Genomic DNA, 20760 nt, shown 5'->3' on the forward strand with positions numbered 1-20760 from the left:
ATTATCGCACAATTTAGATCCTACTCTCTGCTCTTAACAACGAGGCAGGATGAGAGGACTAACGGGTGAACGTTTTAATGTGGAAATATGTGAAACCAAACAAATTCATCACAAACCGAAAACATACAAGGTTGGGGTTTAAATCCACTCAGGTGACGTGGTTCCAGAATAGATACTGCTAGAAGTCCACAGGGCACAAACTGTTGTGACAAGCCCTATTAGTGAGTCAGTTAATCAACAGGAGAAAATCCAATCCCTGTTGCACAGAAAACTCTTTCCCAAAATACATCTGAGGATTCCTCTCTACAAGATTATGTGGTCAAATAAGGATGTGAGGGAATGAGACGGACAGGTTTAATCACACGGCTGTATATGCTGTATGTTGGTAATACTTGAAGACTTTATTGAATTTAAAATATTCATCAAAACATACTAAATGACATTTTCATTAGATGTCTCAGTAATAATTTATAAATCATTTGACAATAAAAGTCGATTCCAATTTAAAATCAATGGATGTTGATGCTGGGAGGCAGTTTCCTAACCAAGCGTAATGTGTTACATACATAGTAGTCACTAATTAATAATAATTATTTGATATCAGGCGTGTGACCTATGTAAATGTGCAATTTAGCAAGAGATGCTTTAATAACAACTAAGATGTTGGTATAATTGTGAATCAGAATGTTAACCATCCAACTGAGTTATGTCGTAATAATGGTGTTTTCCCTCAGATAACCCCATGAATGTTACTTTAGGCCTGGAGCTGTGTTATTTTGGTGGGAAGAATATTCCAAAAATATAAAAGTACATGACAGTTTCAAGTTGATGTAACAAATCTTTGATGCAAGTCTCTCAGAGCTGCACTCCACCCACACAGAACCTAATGATTCCAAGCTCATGAAGAAAACGGCTGTCTGCGTATCAGCTGTTTGGAGTTAAACTGATTAAAAGTAGTTTGGCACTATGTGAGACTATTTTTCAGAAGATGTACTTTATAGACGAGATCTGTTTTTCATTATGTAATCAAGTTTGTGCTTTTGAAGGGGATGTGATTCATACAAACAGCATTTTTTATTTTAATAATAACAGCATATGAGAAATATTTGAATGTAACAATGTCTGGCAGCTTGAATGTTTATGCATACTGTCTCAGCGCTAAAGGTATGTTTTAAAGTAGGGATACATACAGTTTGTTCATAGTTGAGGGGCCAAGAAGGAAACCTCACATGTGGAGCACAAACTCTTGCTCACAGATTCCAAATTCAATTAGACGTCAGTAAAGCAAAGAGTAAACAGCTAGATTTTATTGTTGGTGCCTTGCCACTGCCAAAAGACTGCAAATTAAAATGAACTATTTTTCTAAATATAAGAAGTAAGCATACACAAAACTGAAATCACATTATTTAGCTGCTTGCAGTTTACAACCACAAATGGCCAAGAATACATTATGTTCAATCGTTTAATAAGAATAACGTTTTTGTGATACTCATTACCAGCTTATCTATATTCAATGATAGTGTGTATCAGTCAGATGAGTGTAACTTGCATGAAAATGAAGAGTCTAGATGTTCTGAACATTGATAGAATCAAATTCAGTTCAGGCTGCCATCTTGAGCAGCGGGCTAAAAAAACAGACAGAAAAGACAGACTGTGTCTCCCTCTCTCCTTTTCTCACCCTCCCTCTCTCTCTCCGTCTGTGGTCCCCAGAAGCTATAATATCCATCCTTGGCGGTTCACTCGACATTTACTTGCCCCGCTTATCCTGTAGCATTCTCCTTCCTAACTGCCAGTGGTGCGACTCTCCAGGGCTCGTCGACCGGGTGAACAGATAACAAACCTGTCAAGGCGGCTTTAGGGGGGGAATAAATCCAGAGCAGGGACTGAGTTGGATGATGTGTTCCAGAGGGTTACTCCTGGGGAGGGGAGGGGGAGCTGACACGAGACGCCCTGTGAGGCCTGGACCCCAGAGAAGCTGCTAGCTGTAACGCAGCGGTGCTTCTTGAAAAAGGGCCACAGCCACTGCAACCTGATTAGATCTCAGTGCAGACATTCTAAATGGCTGGCCCCCTTTTTACCCTCCATTTCACCTATTCTTTACAAGAGACCCCCCCTCCCCCTACCATCAAAGGAGCTGTCAGGGGCCTTTTCTTCAGGCTGGCAGACGGGTCAGGGGTGGAAGGTTGAGGTGGGGTATGCCCTTTGAGGTAGGGCTGAGAGTGCCTACCAGGGATGTATGGGGGCTGAGGGCTGTCTTTAAGGTGCTGATAACATTCATGGTGATGGGTTCCCAAGAGGTGCACAAATGTCAACACTCTCCTGCTACGGGCACATCATTCTACGACTAGAAAGGACAAAGAGCCAGAGCAAGAGAGATGCAGCGCACTCCTTTTGTCAAGCAGTATCTCAGTGAATCACACTTTAACACATTGAGCTTCTCAATGCTTCAAGCCATTTGTTTTCTTTAAAATGTTAAGCCGAAATACACAGGTATCTACACCGAACAGATTGAGTGTCTCCTTGCCTCAATGACTACAACCTTATCTGACCATCCAATCAAATTATACTCATCAATCCCTCACAGAGCCAATTAAACTAAATAGATAGATCCTGATAGATCTCTTACCAATCTCTAGAAGAAAAGCTTTTGTAAGCACCTGATAAATGGCTCACTTAACAGTGAGATTCAACATTTCTTTATCCTAACAGCAATAAATGATTGGCTAACATAAGGGCACAGATTTGTAAACAAAGTGAAGATTAAATATCAACGTCCAGTCAGACTCTATCCAATGACACCACAGGCACTAAACTAATGGCATGAGAAGGGTATGATTGACTGCTACTATGAGGTATATGTGATAATTGGCTAAATGTCCTTTATTTAGGATTTAATGAATCAAGCGTCTTAGGTAAACCAAGTAAGGCATGCCTGTTAGGAGTTGGAGAGATGGAGATGACCCATGGTGGTGCTAGAAACTGCATCAATTACGTGAGACACTGATGCCTTTCTGCTCTATCTATCTGAGTTGTGCCTATAAGGAACCAAGATGTCAGCTAGCTATATGGACATCACTGTTGGAGAAAGGGCATTTCAGAAGAAAATATAGTCTTCTATAGCGGGGCATTGCTTTCATTGATGTAGTTGTATATTCCAAACTGGCTGGCACTGATCTGCAGTAAACAGCCTTGCGAGGCTTAGCAAGCAGCCTGTGTTCGACTAAGCCATGTTTATTATCAAGCACAATCCTCAGTATCATCAATGCTTAGAGAAAAGCATGGATGAATAAATGCATATTGTTTAGCTTAGGGTTAGCCGGAGCTGGAGCCACAAATGAAAAAATGAATTTAAAGCAGATGGTAAAATCCAATAAGAAAAACTGAAAGAGGGGGGGGCAGACAGAGAGACAGAGCTAAAGAACAGGACCGAGAGTATGAGAGGAGGAATACAAATGAATAGAAAAACCCATGCACACTGGCTGCCTTTTCACTTCTGTTTTTCAAAAAGCTGTAAAGCTAACAGGGAGAGGGAGAGAAAATACAAAGGCCTGTGTTCTCATTTTCTGTCTGAGAGCCCCAGCAGGGCCACTGAAACCTGCTTGATTTCCCCAGTCCAATTATATCTCTGTGCTCAATCCTTCCAGAATAGCAACATCACACCGAGGGACGCTGTCTGCCTAAGCGCACCGTGCCTAATGGAGTCCCAGAAGTTGACTTCATTTCATTGCTCCTAACTAATGGGCTGTGATATTTTCCCAAACTGACTGCAGCTCTGCCCCCTGGAAGCTAATCTAGTCAGTGCTGTACTGGACCCAGCACAGCAACATGCCAGCCCATCCCCTCCCTTCCTAACAACCCCCCCAATACCCACCACTGCTGCTGTGTGTGTGCAATCCGCCAACGCCCTCCCAGCGCTCATTAGTGCTTTCTAGCCGGGTGCTGATTGTCAGAGGGCCCCTGTGATGCCAGCTCCCCCTGTGCGGCCAGCCTGCTATGGTGAATTTAAGAGGACTTTAATCTAACTGGGCTGAGGAGAAGAGGCGCGACCAGGGACAGGTGGGAGGGGGCGACTGCAGGGTAGCAGTGGATGTACAATTGCAGGGCCACAGCTGAGGACAGACTCTCTTTCAGGGCTTCCTATTGCTCTCCAATGGATACTCGTGCCCAGCAACACAAGCATGAGAAGAAATAGCCGAACATAAATTCACCAGAATGGGTCCCTCTCCGGCCATAGTGTGGGCACAGAACGGTCCTCCAGATGGCTAAGGGACACACCAGTGGTGCAATACAATCACCGACATGGCAGAAATATCAGGAATAAATATGAAGAGCTTTATATGAAAGTAAGGCTCGGGACAGCAAATACTTTTTCTATCAACACCTTCAGTTTAACGCATTTAAAAATCTATTTGCTAAGATTTAGTATGGTTTTAGTGAATGGCAGCTGTCGTTTATCAATGATGTAATATTATTTATTCTTCTTCATTCTTCAGTATTTAATTAACAGTAGTTTTCAAGGAACATGAAATGGAAGGATTAAACATAATTCAACATCATAGGAAAATATTTCATTTAACTGAGGTCCTTTTAACACCAGAGTCTCGTTCAGCCAACATTTTAGGAAGTGCCAGTAGAGAGAAAAACGGTCTGCTTTTATGGGACACAGAGGTTAATTATTTTCATAATTATTACACTTCCAAACGTTAAACATTTGTTTTTCCCCCTAATTGACAAGAGAATTAACAGTGGACTATATTAACTGAGCAGGGACATTATAAGCCACTGCAACATGCTTGAAAGTGCCTTTTAAATGCAATACATATAAAAGGCAAGGCAATTACACCGTTTTTTTCCCTCTACTACCTTTTAGCCAGTGTAATCTGCTGGGTAGATTCACTAAGGATAAGAGGTAAAACTGTAATTATGTACATTATTCATCCTCCTAAGTGCAGTGCTTGAACAGAAAAAGCTAAGATGCCTAAATGCACTATACCAGGTTGTCCTCATGCAAAGTGCAGGTCAGGCTGCAGCAGGCACCAAGAGCTAATGGCAGAGAGTGGTGCTCTGAACACATGCTCTGGCCCTTTCAGGGACACAGGGGAGTTAAGTGCCGTGCTCCCTACTGCTGATTATTCGCACCTTGGCCAGCCTGCCAGGTCTCCCTGCCCTCCATGCATTGATCTCATTTGGCCAGCAGATAAGGAAGTAGTTGGATGAGGGCTTGGAATCAGATGGCCTTGGCTAATTCCTCTATTCCTGGGCCGTCCGGGGCCGGGGCCAAAGGGGCAGCCAAGGTTAATCCTACCCAATCCCCTATACTATGTGGCCCTGCGCTGCCCTCTGACCTCTCACTGCTATCACAACACAGCTGATGTGTCTCCCTTTAAACGGGTCGGATCCATTCATCTAATTAGTTTACCAAAGATTTTACACCCTTGCACCACAATCATATATATTGTCCAATATACAGAGGTTCCTTTGAAGACATACGGTAGTGGACATGATTAGACCAGGCACACAAATACAAAAAAAGACTTTAATGCCATTAACATTATTTTGGACAATAAGCTAAATCATACTTGGAAATGTTACAAATTAGCCATATCACATGACTTGAAAATGATTTTACAAATGTTATCATGAGAGCAATCATGGCAGGAAATGTGTAAAATAAGATGGAGAAAAAACCTCTTCAGCAAAATGTCACTTTATTAGAGCAAAAATCCTGCTCCTGAGGGCAAGGTTCTGCAATATGTCATGGCAGGGGTCGACTGATATGCATATGCAATTCATAGTGGAGCGAATTTGTGATTATGCATAACACTTAAAAAAAAAAAAAAAAAAGCCCAAGTACAATTTCACCCCTGCTTCACAGTGAGACCACTTCTGTTCCATTTAAGATGGCCAGCAGATTAATCTTCAGCGCTCTTTTCTATTTGCACATTATGCAGTCAGAGATGGGATTTGCCTGAATGAAACAAGTCTCTCCAAAGGCTCAGCGCGCCTCATCAGGAATGAATGCAGCAGGGGGACGCACGCCTCTTGGGAAACACTAATCTTCATATTGCGTACATTTATTCAATTCCAGTGTCAATAACAACCATAATCAGAATGGGCCATTTGACACATGCTTTATGTGTTGGCTGATAGTGGATGACAGGAAGTAGACGTAATCACCTGGGAGTACATCACTGCTGACAGCTCTGGATCAAAGCTTTGCTCCCGCAGATTAATCATGAATTGTAATGTACCATAAAAATTAATTCAATGGAGAGCCAATGTACTGTGTATACTTGGAACACATTCATTGATCAGAAATCTCCCAGAAGTCAGCAGATGCAGTTTATGGTCATGGAAATAATCCCCTAATAATCCCCTGGATATCTCTTTAAAACCAGATAACACTGAGATGATACGGCAGGACCCTTTGATCCAGCTTCCTGTACACTGCTGTTAGAAATGCACAAAAGTAACCCTGAATATAAAAAGGCATGAATATATGAAATTATAGTCAAGATAAGACCGCACCAAGCATGTGACAAGTTAAGATTTTTTGTTGACACCATAAACAAAGGAAGAATGGATGTGACACATTGTTACCATGGGCAAAGTGGGCTTCTAAACAACAGAACAAAAAACAAGGACGAACACTGGAACAATGCTTGCAAAAAAGAACTCTAGCAAAAGTAATACCTTGTGCCAATCTCCTTAAAAAAAAAGCACCATACTTGATTTATTGTTATTGCAGTGAAACAAATAACAATACAGTATGGTGCACCTCTACTGCATGGGGAGATGACAATCTCAGAAGCCAGGATTGAATTTTTCATTTCAATTCAACGCCAAATATAAAAGGCGTGAAATCCAAAGATTACTGTAGCATCAGCTGGTTGTTCTTAACAAAGGGAGTTAGAAAAAATGACCACATATAGGACTATCTCCCCTGGAAATGACAGACTAACAGACACAAGTGGAGGCGAGACGAGGCCAGCACTTGTGTGTCATAAAGACAACAGTGGAATGGTCATCCTGTGGATTACTGAGGCCTGACATCTAGATTGCAGATGGATAAGTGCACGCTAAAACAATATCCCACAGACCAAAAAAAATCATTTCTCATAGCTGTCTCTATTTACTGAAAGGCTGCTTGTCTCCCACTGGGGCAGAAACAAATGAAAATGTTATTTCTCTACTCATGAACTCCTACCTAGTCTGGGTTTTCACTGCTGGCAATTTCATTTCTCTTCCAAAATGTTACTTAAGCCCACGACTTTAGGGAAATAATGTCTCTGGAATAATCTTTTGCAACTGTAATTCCAGCGGCGCTCTCTCTCTGTCTTTCTTGGTATACGTATATGTGTCTTCTCTGTCCATCTATCTACACAATGTATTTATTTATTGTTGGAGCTGTTGCCTTGTGGTTTAAGGGAAATTGCACTGGCTTCTGAAATAGAAGTGATGTGACACCCAATGCCTCACAGTAATGCTGTCAGACGCAGATGCCTTGAATAAGACAACACGCCCTTCTCCAGCACAGGAGAAAATAATAGCTTGCACAGTGTGTCGAGTGTAGTCTGAAAAACTTGATTCAAAACACATGCACACATATTATTTGCTAGTTGTTTTCATATTGTGTGCATGGCGTCACTCTGCTGTTCTCTGTACAACTCACCTGCTAATCATCACTTTAACAGTATTTTTCTCTTGTTCCCAATTTTCATTTGGGATAAAGCAAAACACAAAGGTGAAAGCAATTATTGCATAGTGTGCATGTGCACAAAATGCCTGGCGTATGTACGACAGGCATTTTCACCACCAAAAAACGTGGCATAATTTGCAATATTAATATACACATTGCATAGAAATAGGAAGTTTAGCATTGTGCAGCCCAGAATGATGGTTATTACACAGAAAATGTGATTCCAGGTGACACCATTAAATATATAATTAGTACTGTATTGTTAGGAACATAAGGGAGGATGAACTTCAGCCTTTTAATATGGCGATTATCAATAATGTGTTGTTTTTGCACATGTTTTTCATTCAAATGTTGCACTGATATCACCATTTTATTCTTGGTAACATATTCTTGTAATGTACTGTTGTTTCCAATAAAAAAATGTTTTCCCATTATTACAACTTGTTTTGTGAAAGCCATGGATACTACAGTGAAGAATACACTATGAGAACTTTCCGGAGTAAGTGCGGTCCAATGATCATGAAGTATTTTACTGCACACAGCTTGTGATTTATTTAAAGAATGGAAAACTCAGATTATGGGCTGCATTTTTTAAATAATTTTTTTTTTGTATTGTAGCAAAGATCATAGGCATCGGGTTATAGTTTGTGGGGAGAAGCAGATCTGGGATTCTATAGGTATCTGATTCCATTTGAGTTTTATTCAGCTGTCAAGAACTGCAGGATCATCACATGCATGAGAGAAAAATGTATATTCAACTGCTGTGCTTTGGCCAATAGACATAACAGATCGGAAAGCGTTCATGAACCAGCAGGTCTTCCCGAGTAATCCTCATACAGAATGTGCAGCCTCTTGTGCACCACAGACAAACTCAACAAGACTCAATACAACACAAACAAAACTCAACCCTCCCACACAGTTTCTAAACCCTGCAGCTAAACATTGTGGTTTAAACATAGGCACATCAGGGATTCACATATATAAAACACATGCATGAACACAAACATATGCTCCTTGGAGAGGTTTGCATCAGCCCTTGGTTATTCTGATATGTGGCCTTAATGCTATGGGTTAACGAGTTAGAAAAGCCTCTCCAAGTCAGACATGGATTCAAGCAACAACACAAAAAGAGATCTGGGCGCAGATTGAGATATTTCCCTCATTTCTTTGTTTATAGTGGCTGCGATGAGCCACGAGAGAGGGTAAAGATGATTTGTCAGCTCAGGAGAGGTAAGCGATATGTAGCAGTGAATGGCCAGTAATCATGTTTATGAGGGGGAGATGGCTCTGGCCTCCCGGTGTGTCTGATTGTGTTTTCTCTGGCTCCCAGCTTGGGCCCGAGTACACCCCTACCAGGCCATTGTGATTGAAGTATGCACTCTATCTCAGCTTCTCTTTGGGGGGTAAGGTACGTGTAATACCGTTTGTGTGCCTTTGCGTATTTGTGTTTATGTTCGTGTTGGACTGGGTGTATTCATAAAGAGAAATGTCAGTCGATGAAGACCTCCCATCACAAAAGAAAGCACCACTTCCCCTTTCTCCTTAATGCAGCCAGTTCCCACATTGCTCTCATTGCCATGGCAACCGGCGCTCTCTCCTTGGGCTCTGCATGCATCCAATCAGAGTGAGACCTTTGTAGAGATTCCTCCGGGCTCCACTTATTCAACTTACCCCACCGGAACAGCCTCCACGCTGAAAAAGCTGGAACAAAGAGCAGAGAGACTCCCTCACCAGAGCTTGGTATGACATCAAAAATTGGGGCTACAGGGTTGGGTTACAGGGAATGCGGAAGTAATGCGTAGCCAAGAGCTGCGGGACACACAGCAAAAGCAAAAACAGGGTGGCAGCGCATTGCCATGGCCAATTTCAGTGGGAATTATGTGGAATAGGATTTGTTATTGGAAGCCTCACAGCATGAATACTTGGCAAGTACTGCATGGCTCTGGCACTGGTTTAAGCTTGATAAGTCAAAATGGATTCTGGCTGAGCCTATTTATGTCATTCCTGAAAACATATGGATAGGATTCAGGCGCTCAATACTTTCAACCTTCAACAATGACATTCAACACCACTTCTCCAGTCCATTAATCTTCCATGAGAATAGATTTATCATCCGCAGCACTGAGGGATTGCATCGAGTCAGCATCAGCCAGAACAGTATTTACCAGACCGACCTCACTCTGTATCAATTACAACAATTAAAGGGCATTATTTTACTGGGTGTACAGTAACATAAAAACAGGAAAGGTCGCAATGTTCCTCTGATACCTCATATTTTATTTTCTGTTTCATGCCTCTAGGTGTGTTAAATAATTAGCAGAGATAAACTAGTGCCATGTCTTCTTAACCTGGGGCCTGCTTAGAGGTCACTGCACACAATCACACTGTGCTTCTCTCATTCTAATTAGATTTCGGGAGAGTAGATGCAGCAGAGTATGAGTTAAACACTTGTGAATGTGGGCAGGGAGGCATGCGTGCCCCGAGCACTTGTAGAGACAAGCCATCCAGCGGGACCTCTCACAGGCCCCTGACGGACATTCGGCTGTTTGGGTACTGGCAGGGCGATGGAGGCACAGGATAATTTTGCCCGACTGCCGTGTCACAAAGTGTCACAATCTGTCGCTGTCAACCCTACTTCAGGCAATGTGAGAAAAAATGGGAAAGAGAAATAAGAGAGAGGGAGACGAGACAAAAGGGAAGTTGATTTTGAGAGCCAGAGGTGATAATAAGCATGTCTGGTCACTTTCTGGGGCTACATTTAAAAGTCAAAAGCATATGCAATTCAAGTGATCTTGTGTCTGGATCATCTAGCAAATGGCTGTGTAGTGATTAACAGAACATAGCATAATAAAATAGAAAAATAAGCGGTAAAGATCTAATAGTGGACAGGATCACTTTAGCACACATGACTAGAGAGATAGTTAGGTAGCCAGTGAGGAAAAAAGGTTCCAGGTGTTCTTTATGGATGAATAATAACATAGATGGCATGAATCAAAGAGCGAGTCATCCTGTCAAAACGTTGTGATAAGCTTGAGATTTTAGCGGTAAAACAGACTTACTTCCTTTAGTCTTCTATACCAGTCAATTTGATCTCTAAGGACTTCTTGAGCTGGCCTCTATATTGTTCCATGCATATGATGAAAAGCCGTCAAAATTGCCTTGAGCTATTACACTCACCAGCACCAACTTATTTTAAAATAAGGCTAACCCATATGATTTGTTCCCAAAAGCTTTGACTTGTTCTCTATATGGGGGGGATGAGTGGGTATGAGTAGGCTTTTCAGTGTTAGTTTATAAGTGTAGTTTTGTGGGTATAACCAATTTAGCACCAGGTGCCATTTTGTCCCTGGTATTACTATCTGCACAACAAGTTAGAATCCCAAAAATATGTCTGCATTTATATTGTTTTTGGTCTTTCAATCTGCCCTGACCTATTTACATCACTGCTGAAAAACCAATTAAACAAGAGACAGTCAAGTAGTGCCTGTACTGCATGTGCTGCTCATTTCACACCACCGCAATGCACACACTGGAGCCTCAGCAAAGAGTACGATCCCACGATAATGAGCTAATTATAGGTACAACATTCCTGCTTCCGTATCTAAATGTTTCTCTCTAATAGGAAACATTTCAAATTATTGAGAGGCAGAGAGAAAGAGAAGGATAATTGATGCAAGCAATTACAAGTCCTGTGTCGGAGCAAATTGGCCAGCATATCTGGACATGTAGGGGGACTGCGACCTCATTTACATCAGAGTGTCAGGAAATAATTGGAGAATGTACTGAGAAGGTGGGATCACATAAGCAGTTCACTTGGACAGTGAGATTCCTTCCAGACAAGAAGCTTATGGAAAGACTGTACGCTTGAGTCAAGGACAAAACATGATGTGCAGTCTCTGTATGCTCCAGCAAACTTAATCATAACAGTGATTTTAACAACAACAAATATACTTTATGACATTAATCTGCTTCCAAAAGCTGTAATTTGAGTATTGGAAATGGTTTCACCACATGCACACAGGATTCTGAATAGGCTGTCCTGTTTTCAGTGGAAAGCCAGTAATAACTGAGTTCAGTTTTAGTTTTAGAGAGAATTTAGCTGTGTTTGGACTGAAACCGCTTCAAAAGCATGGGAAGACGATGTGCTTGACTTTTAACAATATCACTTCCAGATGTTTCATTACAAAACAACTTTCCAAGACCTCACCGCAAGAAAACCTTCTCGTGCAAGTGGAGCCAGGACACACGTATGGATTTCAGGAAACCAATATTTCACATTTTCATTTCAGTCGGAAAAACCAGCATGAAAAAAATTTCTGGAATAACACCAATCAAGTGTTATATGTATGTATTTATGTATGTATAAATATAATATGTAAACAAATGCTGTCCAAAAGCATAGACAGCATTGCATCTGTTTCAATTTGACAGTTAGAATTTACTAAGTAGCAGCTACAGCACAATATAACAGTTTTGGCTATCGATAAAAATGGCACTGAAATATAGCGGTGCATTCATTATAGTCTGCCTCTTGTGCCTCTCATCAGGCTGGCTAACACTGACTGGCGGGCTCTGACCCAGTACTCCGGAGCTTCTCTGTAATGGACCCACCTCTCATCAAGAGCCTTGGGTGGGGAAAAAAAAGGAGTAACATGCTGTTTACTCGCAATCCCGGGCCAGTAATTGCCAATTTATTTGATAGGCAGCTGGGTAATGATGGCATTTCACCCCTTGCCGCAGAGACTAAACGGGAGTGATTCAACCCAAGCTCCCTGCCCTCCCTGATCCAACAGACTCCCTCTGCTCAGGACTGCTGCCTGCATGAATGTCTGCCACCCAGACTGAAGGGGTGGGGTGTGGTGGGGGATGTGGGGGGGCGGCTGCCATGTCGGCTTCAAACGAAACCCAAAAGGGAACCCAGCGCTTCAGAGAAAATGCGGCTAAGCCTGCCAATTTATCTGGGGTTTGGGGTTGAGGCAAACACAAGCGAGCTGATGTGCCATTTGTAGGCCTTAATGAGCTGGCAGGACGGAGTGAGGAGGGAAGGCGAGCGGGAGAGAGGAGGCTGCCAGGCCTGACCTCCTCTGGCCTCCATCTCCCTGCCAGCCAGTGCCAGGTCGGCAAACTCGGTTCATCTGCTTCATCGGAGCGTGGTCGCTCCATGAGGGGAAGGGAGTGCTAGAGCAAATACCATTAGCGAACTGTTGGGTCTAATGAACAGTTCGGGTCAAAGCTCGCTCCAGTCTCACACTGCTCCCTGGTACTAACGACTGACTTTAGAGATGCTTTATCTTTGTGTTTGCACTGTATGGGAGCGCCTCTGTGCCGTGTTGCAATCACAATACTTTTAACATTTCAGTGGAACAAACACATTGACCTACAAAGAAGATAACATAACATTTCAAAGTCAAACTATCTTTTCTTTCATTATAATAAAGGAATTTCAGTACTAAACAAAACTTTTTTGTTTTCATCAATTTTCCTGTCGTCCTCCGCTACGACTTGCACCTCTTGCAACGTGTGAAGTGGCTTTTTACAGCAGAGCTGGAAGGGACTTGTTTAGAAACCTGTGGAGACCGGAGATGAAGCCGCACAGAGTCGGACCGTACAAGGTGACATGGGGGTCTAAAAGTCGTTCCTCGTGCTGCCCAGCTTTCAGCAGCTCTACTGAATACATGCTCCATCTCCTGCGGGCTTTCTTGACCAGACGCAGCAGGGGGAACCAAAGCGGCATTCCCTTCTATCCTCCGGATGCACGGAGTGGCTCAAAGCCAGCTCAGATGGACGTGATTATAAAGGGGCGACAGATGTTTCCTGAGAACAAGTCTGCAAATGGGAAAATAGAGTTTCTGCTTGAGGAAACCTGACATTCTTAAAACAAATACCAGATTTATTTGGGAATTTAGGAAATGTTCCAATCAAATAAATCACAGTAACACATGGGACTGTGGCTGTTAATTATATTCAATGTAGTGAATCATTTCACATACAATGTTCAAATTGAAATAAGACGAAATGAAGCAACAGTGTTCCTGTGAGTAATAGTGACAGACCATAACATGATGTAACTGTTTAGTGTGTAATAAGTCAGAGTGTATCAAAGCGATGTAATGTGAATGGCAGGAAATGTTTCGCCAGTGAGGATTAGTGAGATTGTGACTGTTGCAAATTAAAGCAAAAGATGATGTAATTGTAAACACTGAATAAAGATTTAAACTGAAGCAGAGGCCTCTAAAACCTATAAGAATATATGCAAACAGATGAATACTTGCATGGGCCTTTAGAATAACACCACTTGAAATAACAAATGTTTGTGCCAACTGTCTTAAGGTAAAGACAAATGTTTGGAACTGTAACATGCATTAACCTACAATGTTTTGCATTTAGGAACAATTTGACAATAATCAAACTGTATTTCAGTGTTGCATAAGACCTATGTTGTTGTAATAGCATTTAGTTATTAGAGATCAGGATGCAACAGATGACACATTGAATGCTTTTATCAATGTGTATGGTAGTCACGTTAAAGCATCCATCCATAGGTTAAACGTCAAACCTCCATTGTTGAAGCAACATTTGTCATGGTATACTGCTGCACAGTTGCCACAGTGCAGTCAGACAGAAATCACGAGTATCATTTCAATTTCTTCTGTCAACATCAAATTACTTATTTCATTTCATGCCCAGTCAAGCATCGTAAAGCTACACGCAGAATCCGTTTTACTTCAGTTGTTCGACCATGTCTTTCTCAAAGACTTGCGCGCCTCTTAACTGACAGCTTTAATTACGGCCAGATATCTGATTGCTTCACTGAAGATTCTCCACACAAATCAAAGAGAAGGGGCCAGGAGTCCCTCAAGCCTGCACGCTTTACATCCTGAATATGTCACTGGGCCAGGGGACACGTAGCCGCGCTCTTTCTTCTGTCAGCTAATGCTCGCCTCCAGCTCCTCCACAAGAAACGAGGACCTGGGAGGGGGGGGAGGGAGAATATGTGTTGTGCGTGCGTGCGTGTGTGTGTGTGTAGGATGCAAATAGTGTGCTCTTTACCTGAATTACTTCAACAGTGCATTAAAGACATTAAAGATGTAAGATGTGCTCTGCTGAGGCTGAATTGTATTGTTTCAACACCAAAATAAATCCTGACAAATAGATGATATCACATCCATAACTTACCTTTTGTCTGTGACATTCCGCAGGTGCAAGGCCACATACACATAATGATTATTGGATAATGAAACTGTAGTAGGATTTATAACATTTGTGCTGAGAGATCATGCACTGATTGACAATCCCAAGCTAATACTTTAAAGTATTACCAGTAACTGTTACATGTAATGATGAAGAGGTGGTTTGACGTGAAGATGAATGTGTACAAGTTTCTTACATGACACTGTTGCTTGTTAAGGCCAATGTTGTGCAACAAGGGATTTAACTAATGAATACTCCAAGCAGATTACTTCCTAATGAATTGGGAGATAAATATTTACAATAATACCATCTCTCTTTATTTCCTATGTAAAAATACAACATGTTTACTTTTAACACATTGATTTTAACGCATGAAAAATGTAACATTTGTTTGGACACTAGAACTTCAACCATTACCTTTACTTTTCAGTCCAACTTGTTCTGCCCTAGAGATATGTTTTCTATGTTCAAATTCTTTGGGAGTTTGGCGACTGCATGTAAATGTAAAATCAACTTTGGAGAGGTTATTTGGTAAACGTTTGGCCCAGAATTGTTGTATTATTATGAAGTATGTTTCTTTTGTGTGGTATATATTTGAAATGTAAATCCTAACTATGTACACAAAATGACTAACTGGCAATGACCTCAGATATTTGGTTTTGGCATTATTTCTATCAAGAGGACTCACTACAAACACAGGACCTCAGCTGCCACTGAAGCAGCACTTTTAAGTGTTAATGTACTCACATCTGTCAGCCTGTCTCTGGAGCTGCTCCTGATGGAAGGCTTGGACCTTCCGCTTACACTCTCGCTGTCGCTGCCCTTACAGTTGTTCTGCCCCGGTTTCAGCTGCCAAACATAACACACAATGACAGCAAGGGTTAACAACATGAAGCAAAAGTGGTTACACTGCAGTTTAGAGCTTAACATGTATAACGCTGGCGCAGGGATGGCGTCACACAGGAATCGGCTCATGAATATGTGTGAACTGGCAGGAGCTGCCGTGCTGTCTCTGTAAATCTGTCATGTTTCTGAGCCTATTCAGCAGCCATCACTCTGCTTGCCAATGATAGACGCCATCTGATCTCGCAGTAGGAGACTCCTCTCAGCCCACGAAATAGAGAACAGGGACAAAGACCCCTCCAGAACCTTCAAATGGAGCCTCTATCCTTTCCAAGCAGACACCACATGCCGAGGCAGCAGGAGCTCAGCAAGTGTCATCCTCTAGACGCTCTGTTGGAAATGCTGCAAAATTACAAGAATAAAAAAGAGGATGTGCCAATCCACACAGCATCTGAGGCCCTTCAAAATCTGTAGAACAATAAAAGACTCTTGGGAGTGCGGAGCTGAGTGGAAGGAGGAGGTGGGGTCTGTACTTCGTGGCCAAGTCTGCGATTTATGTCGTCTGAAGCTCCCAGGCTGCTCCTTCCAGACCAGACAAACACTGCAGGTTTCATTTCAAAGCTCATAAAAAGATGGCTTTATGGGACAGTGTAGTGAACGGCTGCTCTGCCAACTAATAGGAAAAGCAGATCCTGGCGCTACACACACAAAGGACTTGGACTATAATATGATGGCATTCTCCTTTCCCCTCTACAGCTCTGGAGAGCGCTACAGTATGCTTTTTTTTTACCTCTCATTCAGTATTCTCTTTTCAGGTATTGGCCATCATTTAGTGTGATGAAAGGGCACAAGTTGTGGGAATACCAAAAGAACCCTTGAGTTGAGCGGGTAATTAAAATTAAAATGTTCCCTTTTCTGTAGCCATTAGCGGTGTGAAAGGAATCCTATTCCTTGGGAGAATTGCATGATGGGTGAAAGGCGGGTGGATTCGCCAGTGTGAATGTGATAAGAGATTTTTGAGCACAGGGAATGCCTGATGGGCCTGTTTGTCTCTGCGTGTGCACATGTCTGAATATCTGTGTGTGCATCAGTGTGTGTCTATGTAGCCACGCACTGCTGAGACTAAAGCACACAAGGATCAAATGTGGCGCGTGCACACACACATGCACACCAATGCCCTGCGCTGTGATAGCACTAATTATTTCCAACACATTTTATTCCCACAAAAACCAGGGACACATTTCCTCTCTTTTTCTTGTAAATGCCAGTTTGTCTGAGGGGAGTTTACATATTTTTGGAGAGAAAAGGGGAATAAAATCTCATCCACCCTGGCCCGTGAACTGAAATGAAGAAAGAGCGAGGGAAGGTGTTTACTCCCCGGTCTGTGGCTCCTTCATCAAAACATGTTGACCTATAATATTTATTAACCAGGCTGTGTCCCTGCTGACAACACCGGGCAGCGCACACCAGCATTCTCATGCATTTATGAATGTGCTCACACACAAAAACACAGACCTTACTGAAAGCGGCTGCTGACTCCGGCATCACATGTATATAATGTATATGTATATATATGTATATATATATATATATATATATATATATATATACATATACACGATCCAAACCCATATAGAGTAAGCTTATGAAGAATATAATAAGGCAAGTGTGGTAGAGATATGGAGATTTTATTAATCAACGTGGTATCAAACTGACTCTGTAGTAGTGAAACCGTATAATCACATCGTCTGTATCCTGGCTTATCAGTGGGAAAGTACTCCATGAAATCAGAGATCTTGCACAAATTTAAATCTGTGTAATGTCTGAAGAACATGTCTAATAAAGACATTCCAATAAAGAGCGGCTCATCTTTCAGGGCTATTACATAGCTCGGGACCTGATTACACAGCTATTTGAAAACGTATCCCTCAGCTTGTTCCTTTTAATTTCCCCTTGAGCTCCCTTAAATTACTTTGGAGAATTGTTTTTTTTTTTTTTTCTTCATCCGCTCTCACTTTCGGAGTTTCACATGATGGATTCATTTCATTTTTTATGGTGTGATTAATGGATGTCTTCAACAAATGAAGGGAATGCCGGTGGTCAGTGCCATCAAAAAGTGAAGTTGATATTTAACGACCTGCTGTCTGATAATAAATGTAAATGAGAAGCCCATGTGTGGGTGTAGAGAGGGGGGCAGTCTTTGTGACCTTTGCTTTAATACCGCTGGTCGGATCGTTCCAACTTCTTAATGCATTCAAGTCATTGTACTGTGTTTGTTTTTATAGCCTTTAAAACTTAGCTTCAGTTTCAGAAGCGTAATGAAACCCAATGCACTAGAGATCAAAGGCAGGGAGACGAGCCCCGTGTGTGTGTGTGTGTGTGTGTGTGTGTGTGTGTGTGTGTGTGTGTGTGTGTGTGTGTGTGTGTGTGTGTGTGTGTGTGTGTGTGTGTGTGTGTGTGTGTGTGTGTGTGTGTGTGTGTGTGTGTGTGTGTGTGTGCAGATGCCCCAGATTGGCGTGTGCTACTGCAATAGCATATAGACATTAATTAAGATGCAGGTCAAGGCATACGGATGCATTTATTTAATGACCTAACTGTATTTGCGCAGCCCGGGTAAGAACTGGCCCTGCAGGAGGATAACAGACAGATGGTTTTAATATTCCAGAGGCTAATTTCACAACAATTAAAGACACAGCCAGACATTAGCATCTAATGAAACATTTAAACTACTAGTAAGTGCATCTGCCATTAATTTCCACACAGTGAGGTCTTGTTTTCCTGCAATCTGTTCTCTGTTAAGGCATAACGTTTTTTTTCCCTGTCTCTCTTACCAGTCTGAATTCACTGAAGTAGAGCATCAACAACTGTTTTCAATCAGCAGTCAGCGTGAGGCTTTGCAAGAGAGCAGCCGAAACCTCAGCATGAGACAGTTCAGCCCGCAAGTATGAGACATCATTTAACGTTTCTTATAAATCATTCTTTGAAAAAAATAGAAATGCTTGATCTTAAGTTACTAGAAACTATTCAATTACTGAACTGCCATACTTTATTTGAATAGTGCAGTGGTGACATCTGAACATCTCCGAACAATTACAATGCATCCGTTATGTCTGAGTTTCCAGTGATACTCAAAACCGAGTTAAACAGAGTCATTAATAGACAGTATTTAAATTTGAATGCAGAAGTACACTAAGCACCTAGAATCTATATCCACTAGTTTATGTACAAAAATGTCTATTTAAGTTTGACTTTTTGTGATAACACAAGACAAAACATTTGCCAAGTTCTTGTTAATTAAGTATATTTCTTATACTACTTACATTGTAGAGCACACAAAATAAAAAAAGTTGGAAGTTGGAATGCAATATAATCTCAATTTGACCTCATACTGTATGAAATGTACATTAACATGCTAATCCCAACGAAACCTAACACTATAAATCCAAATGATCTAAAAGAAAACAGGCACCAAATAATAAACCTCAATCTATTTAAATACAAATAAGCTGTCAGACTTCCTTTCCAGTAATGTGTCAGTAGGTTTTATTTCTTGAAAGGCCTTGACCAAAGCTAGGTTCCTCCTGTAAAACTGTATATTCACTATTACATTCTCCACACTACTGATTTTTAATTAGTCCTCACATAAATGAGGAATAACAGTAGGACCTCTCTTTTCAACATGTCTTTAAAGGTCTGGCTGAAAGAACTATAATAAACAGTAACCTCACAGCAGCATTATTGAAACTGCCAAATGAAATACCAAAGGTGCTATTGAATGTCATAAACTTTGTCTACCAAAGCTCAAGATGCCCCTCTTGATAATACAAGAAATGTCATTAAAGAAAAAAATCAATATGGAATATTTTCATTTCAGTTTCTATGGTGAATGGCAGCAGAGAAGTAATTGTGTTATGCAGGCACTAAAACATAACTCAGAATACACACTACAGTACGTCCCCAGATCAGAGAGCAGATAAATTATGAAATATCTAATTTCAATGGTTTTCCCCTGAAAAGTATGCTGCAACAGCTATTACAACATTGTCTTGAACATGTGGAGTCAATTATTTTCTCACTTACTGAAAAGTGCTCACCGTTGCCATAGTGGAATTTTACAAGTGTATTGACCTATTCTCAAGGGCTGCACTACAGACGCGATGCAATCAAGCACAAAAGTAGGCCTGCTAACATTTCTAACCACAAAGGCCTTTTTAAACAGAGCCATACACAACCTGCCTGGCCCAGCACTCCCCTCCTCCCACCCATCCCCATCCCTCAGAAATGGAAAAAAAAAGGGAAACGGAGAGAGAAGCAGGCTCAGTTTTCTGTACTGGCCTCAGTGGGATAGCCATCAGCTCCTGGTTTCCCTTAGTTACGCACAACAGCAGCTGCAGAGCTCACCGGTAATAAAACCTGGAACAATTTAACGGCTTTTATTGTTCTTCTGCGGCTTCCAGAACAGCTAACCTGTCCTCTCAGGATCTGGCAGAGAGAATCCCACTAGGGCAGCAATGAAAGAGGATCTCATTTACCTAAAAGCGCTTATACATTTTTAATTTGCTTTAACAAGTAAATTAACAAGTCCCTCATTTGGGAAGTTTTATGGCTGCTTGCCACTGAGGGAGGACAATGAAAGTTTTATAGATAATCCACTACCTAGGCTGTGTTGCTGATAATAAATTGTCTATTTCCTGCGGCACTGTCAAATCCCCTTGGTTTCCACTGACTACACTTTGAATATCTCCTTTATGCTGCCTTCAGAGGTCTATATACCAAGGCTATTAAAGTGCTTGTGAGCTTCACGACTCAGCAGTTAAAATGAACAACTTGAAGAATTCCTGCAGACTTTATACAGGCGCTCTCGAATAGCCTTAGGAGACACGATTGCCAAACATTAGACCACATTAAACATCGCTAATTACGTCCATACCAGCCTCTACATCACATCAGCCTCACAGCAAGCCTGTAGAGTAAAACCACTGTGGGCTGGCCGACAGCAGCAGTTGGAAACTGCTGGGCCTGTTTAA

General features: G+C 41.6%; 1 protein-coding gene across 1 annotated transcript in view; it reads right to left on the bottom strand.

Annotated features, from left to right (window-relative positions):
• auts2a (activator of transcription and developmental regulator AUTS2 a) overlaps positions 1-20760 on the bottom strand; it is a 281667-nt gene that overhangs the window by 151516 nt on the left and 109391 nt on the right. Inside the window, 1 exon segment of the mRNA XM_079647564.1 lies at positions 15638-15739. Coding sequence (XP_079503690.1) covers positions 15638-15739 — 102 coding nt within the window.

Source organism: Notothenia rossii (assembly GCF_949606895.1).
Source record: "Notothenia rossii genome assembly, chromosome: 9".
Taxonomy (NCBI): domain Eukaryota; kingdom Metazoa; phylum Chordata; class Actinopteri; order Perciformes; family Nototheniidae; genus Notothenia; species Notothenia rossii.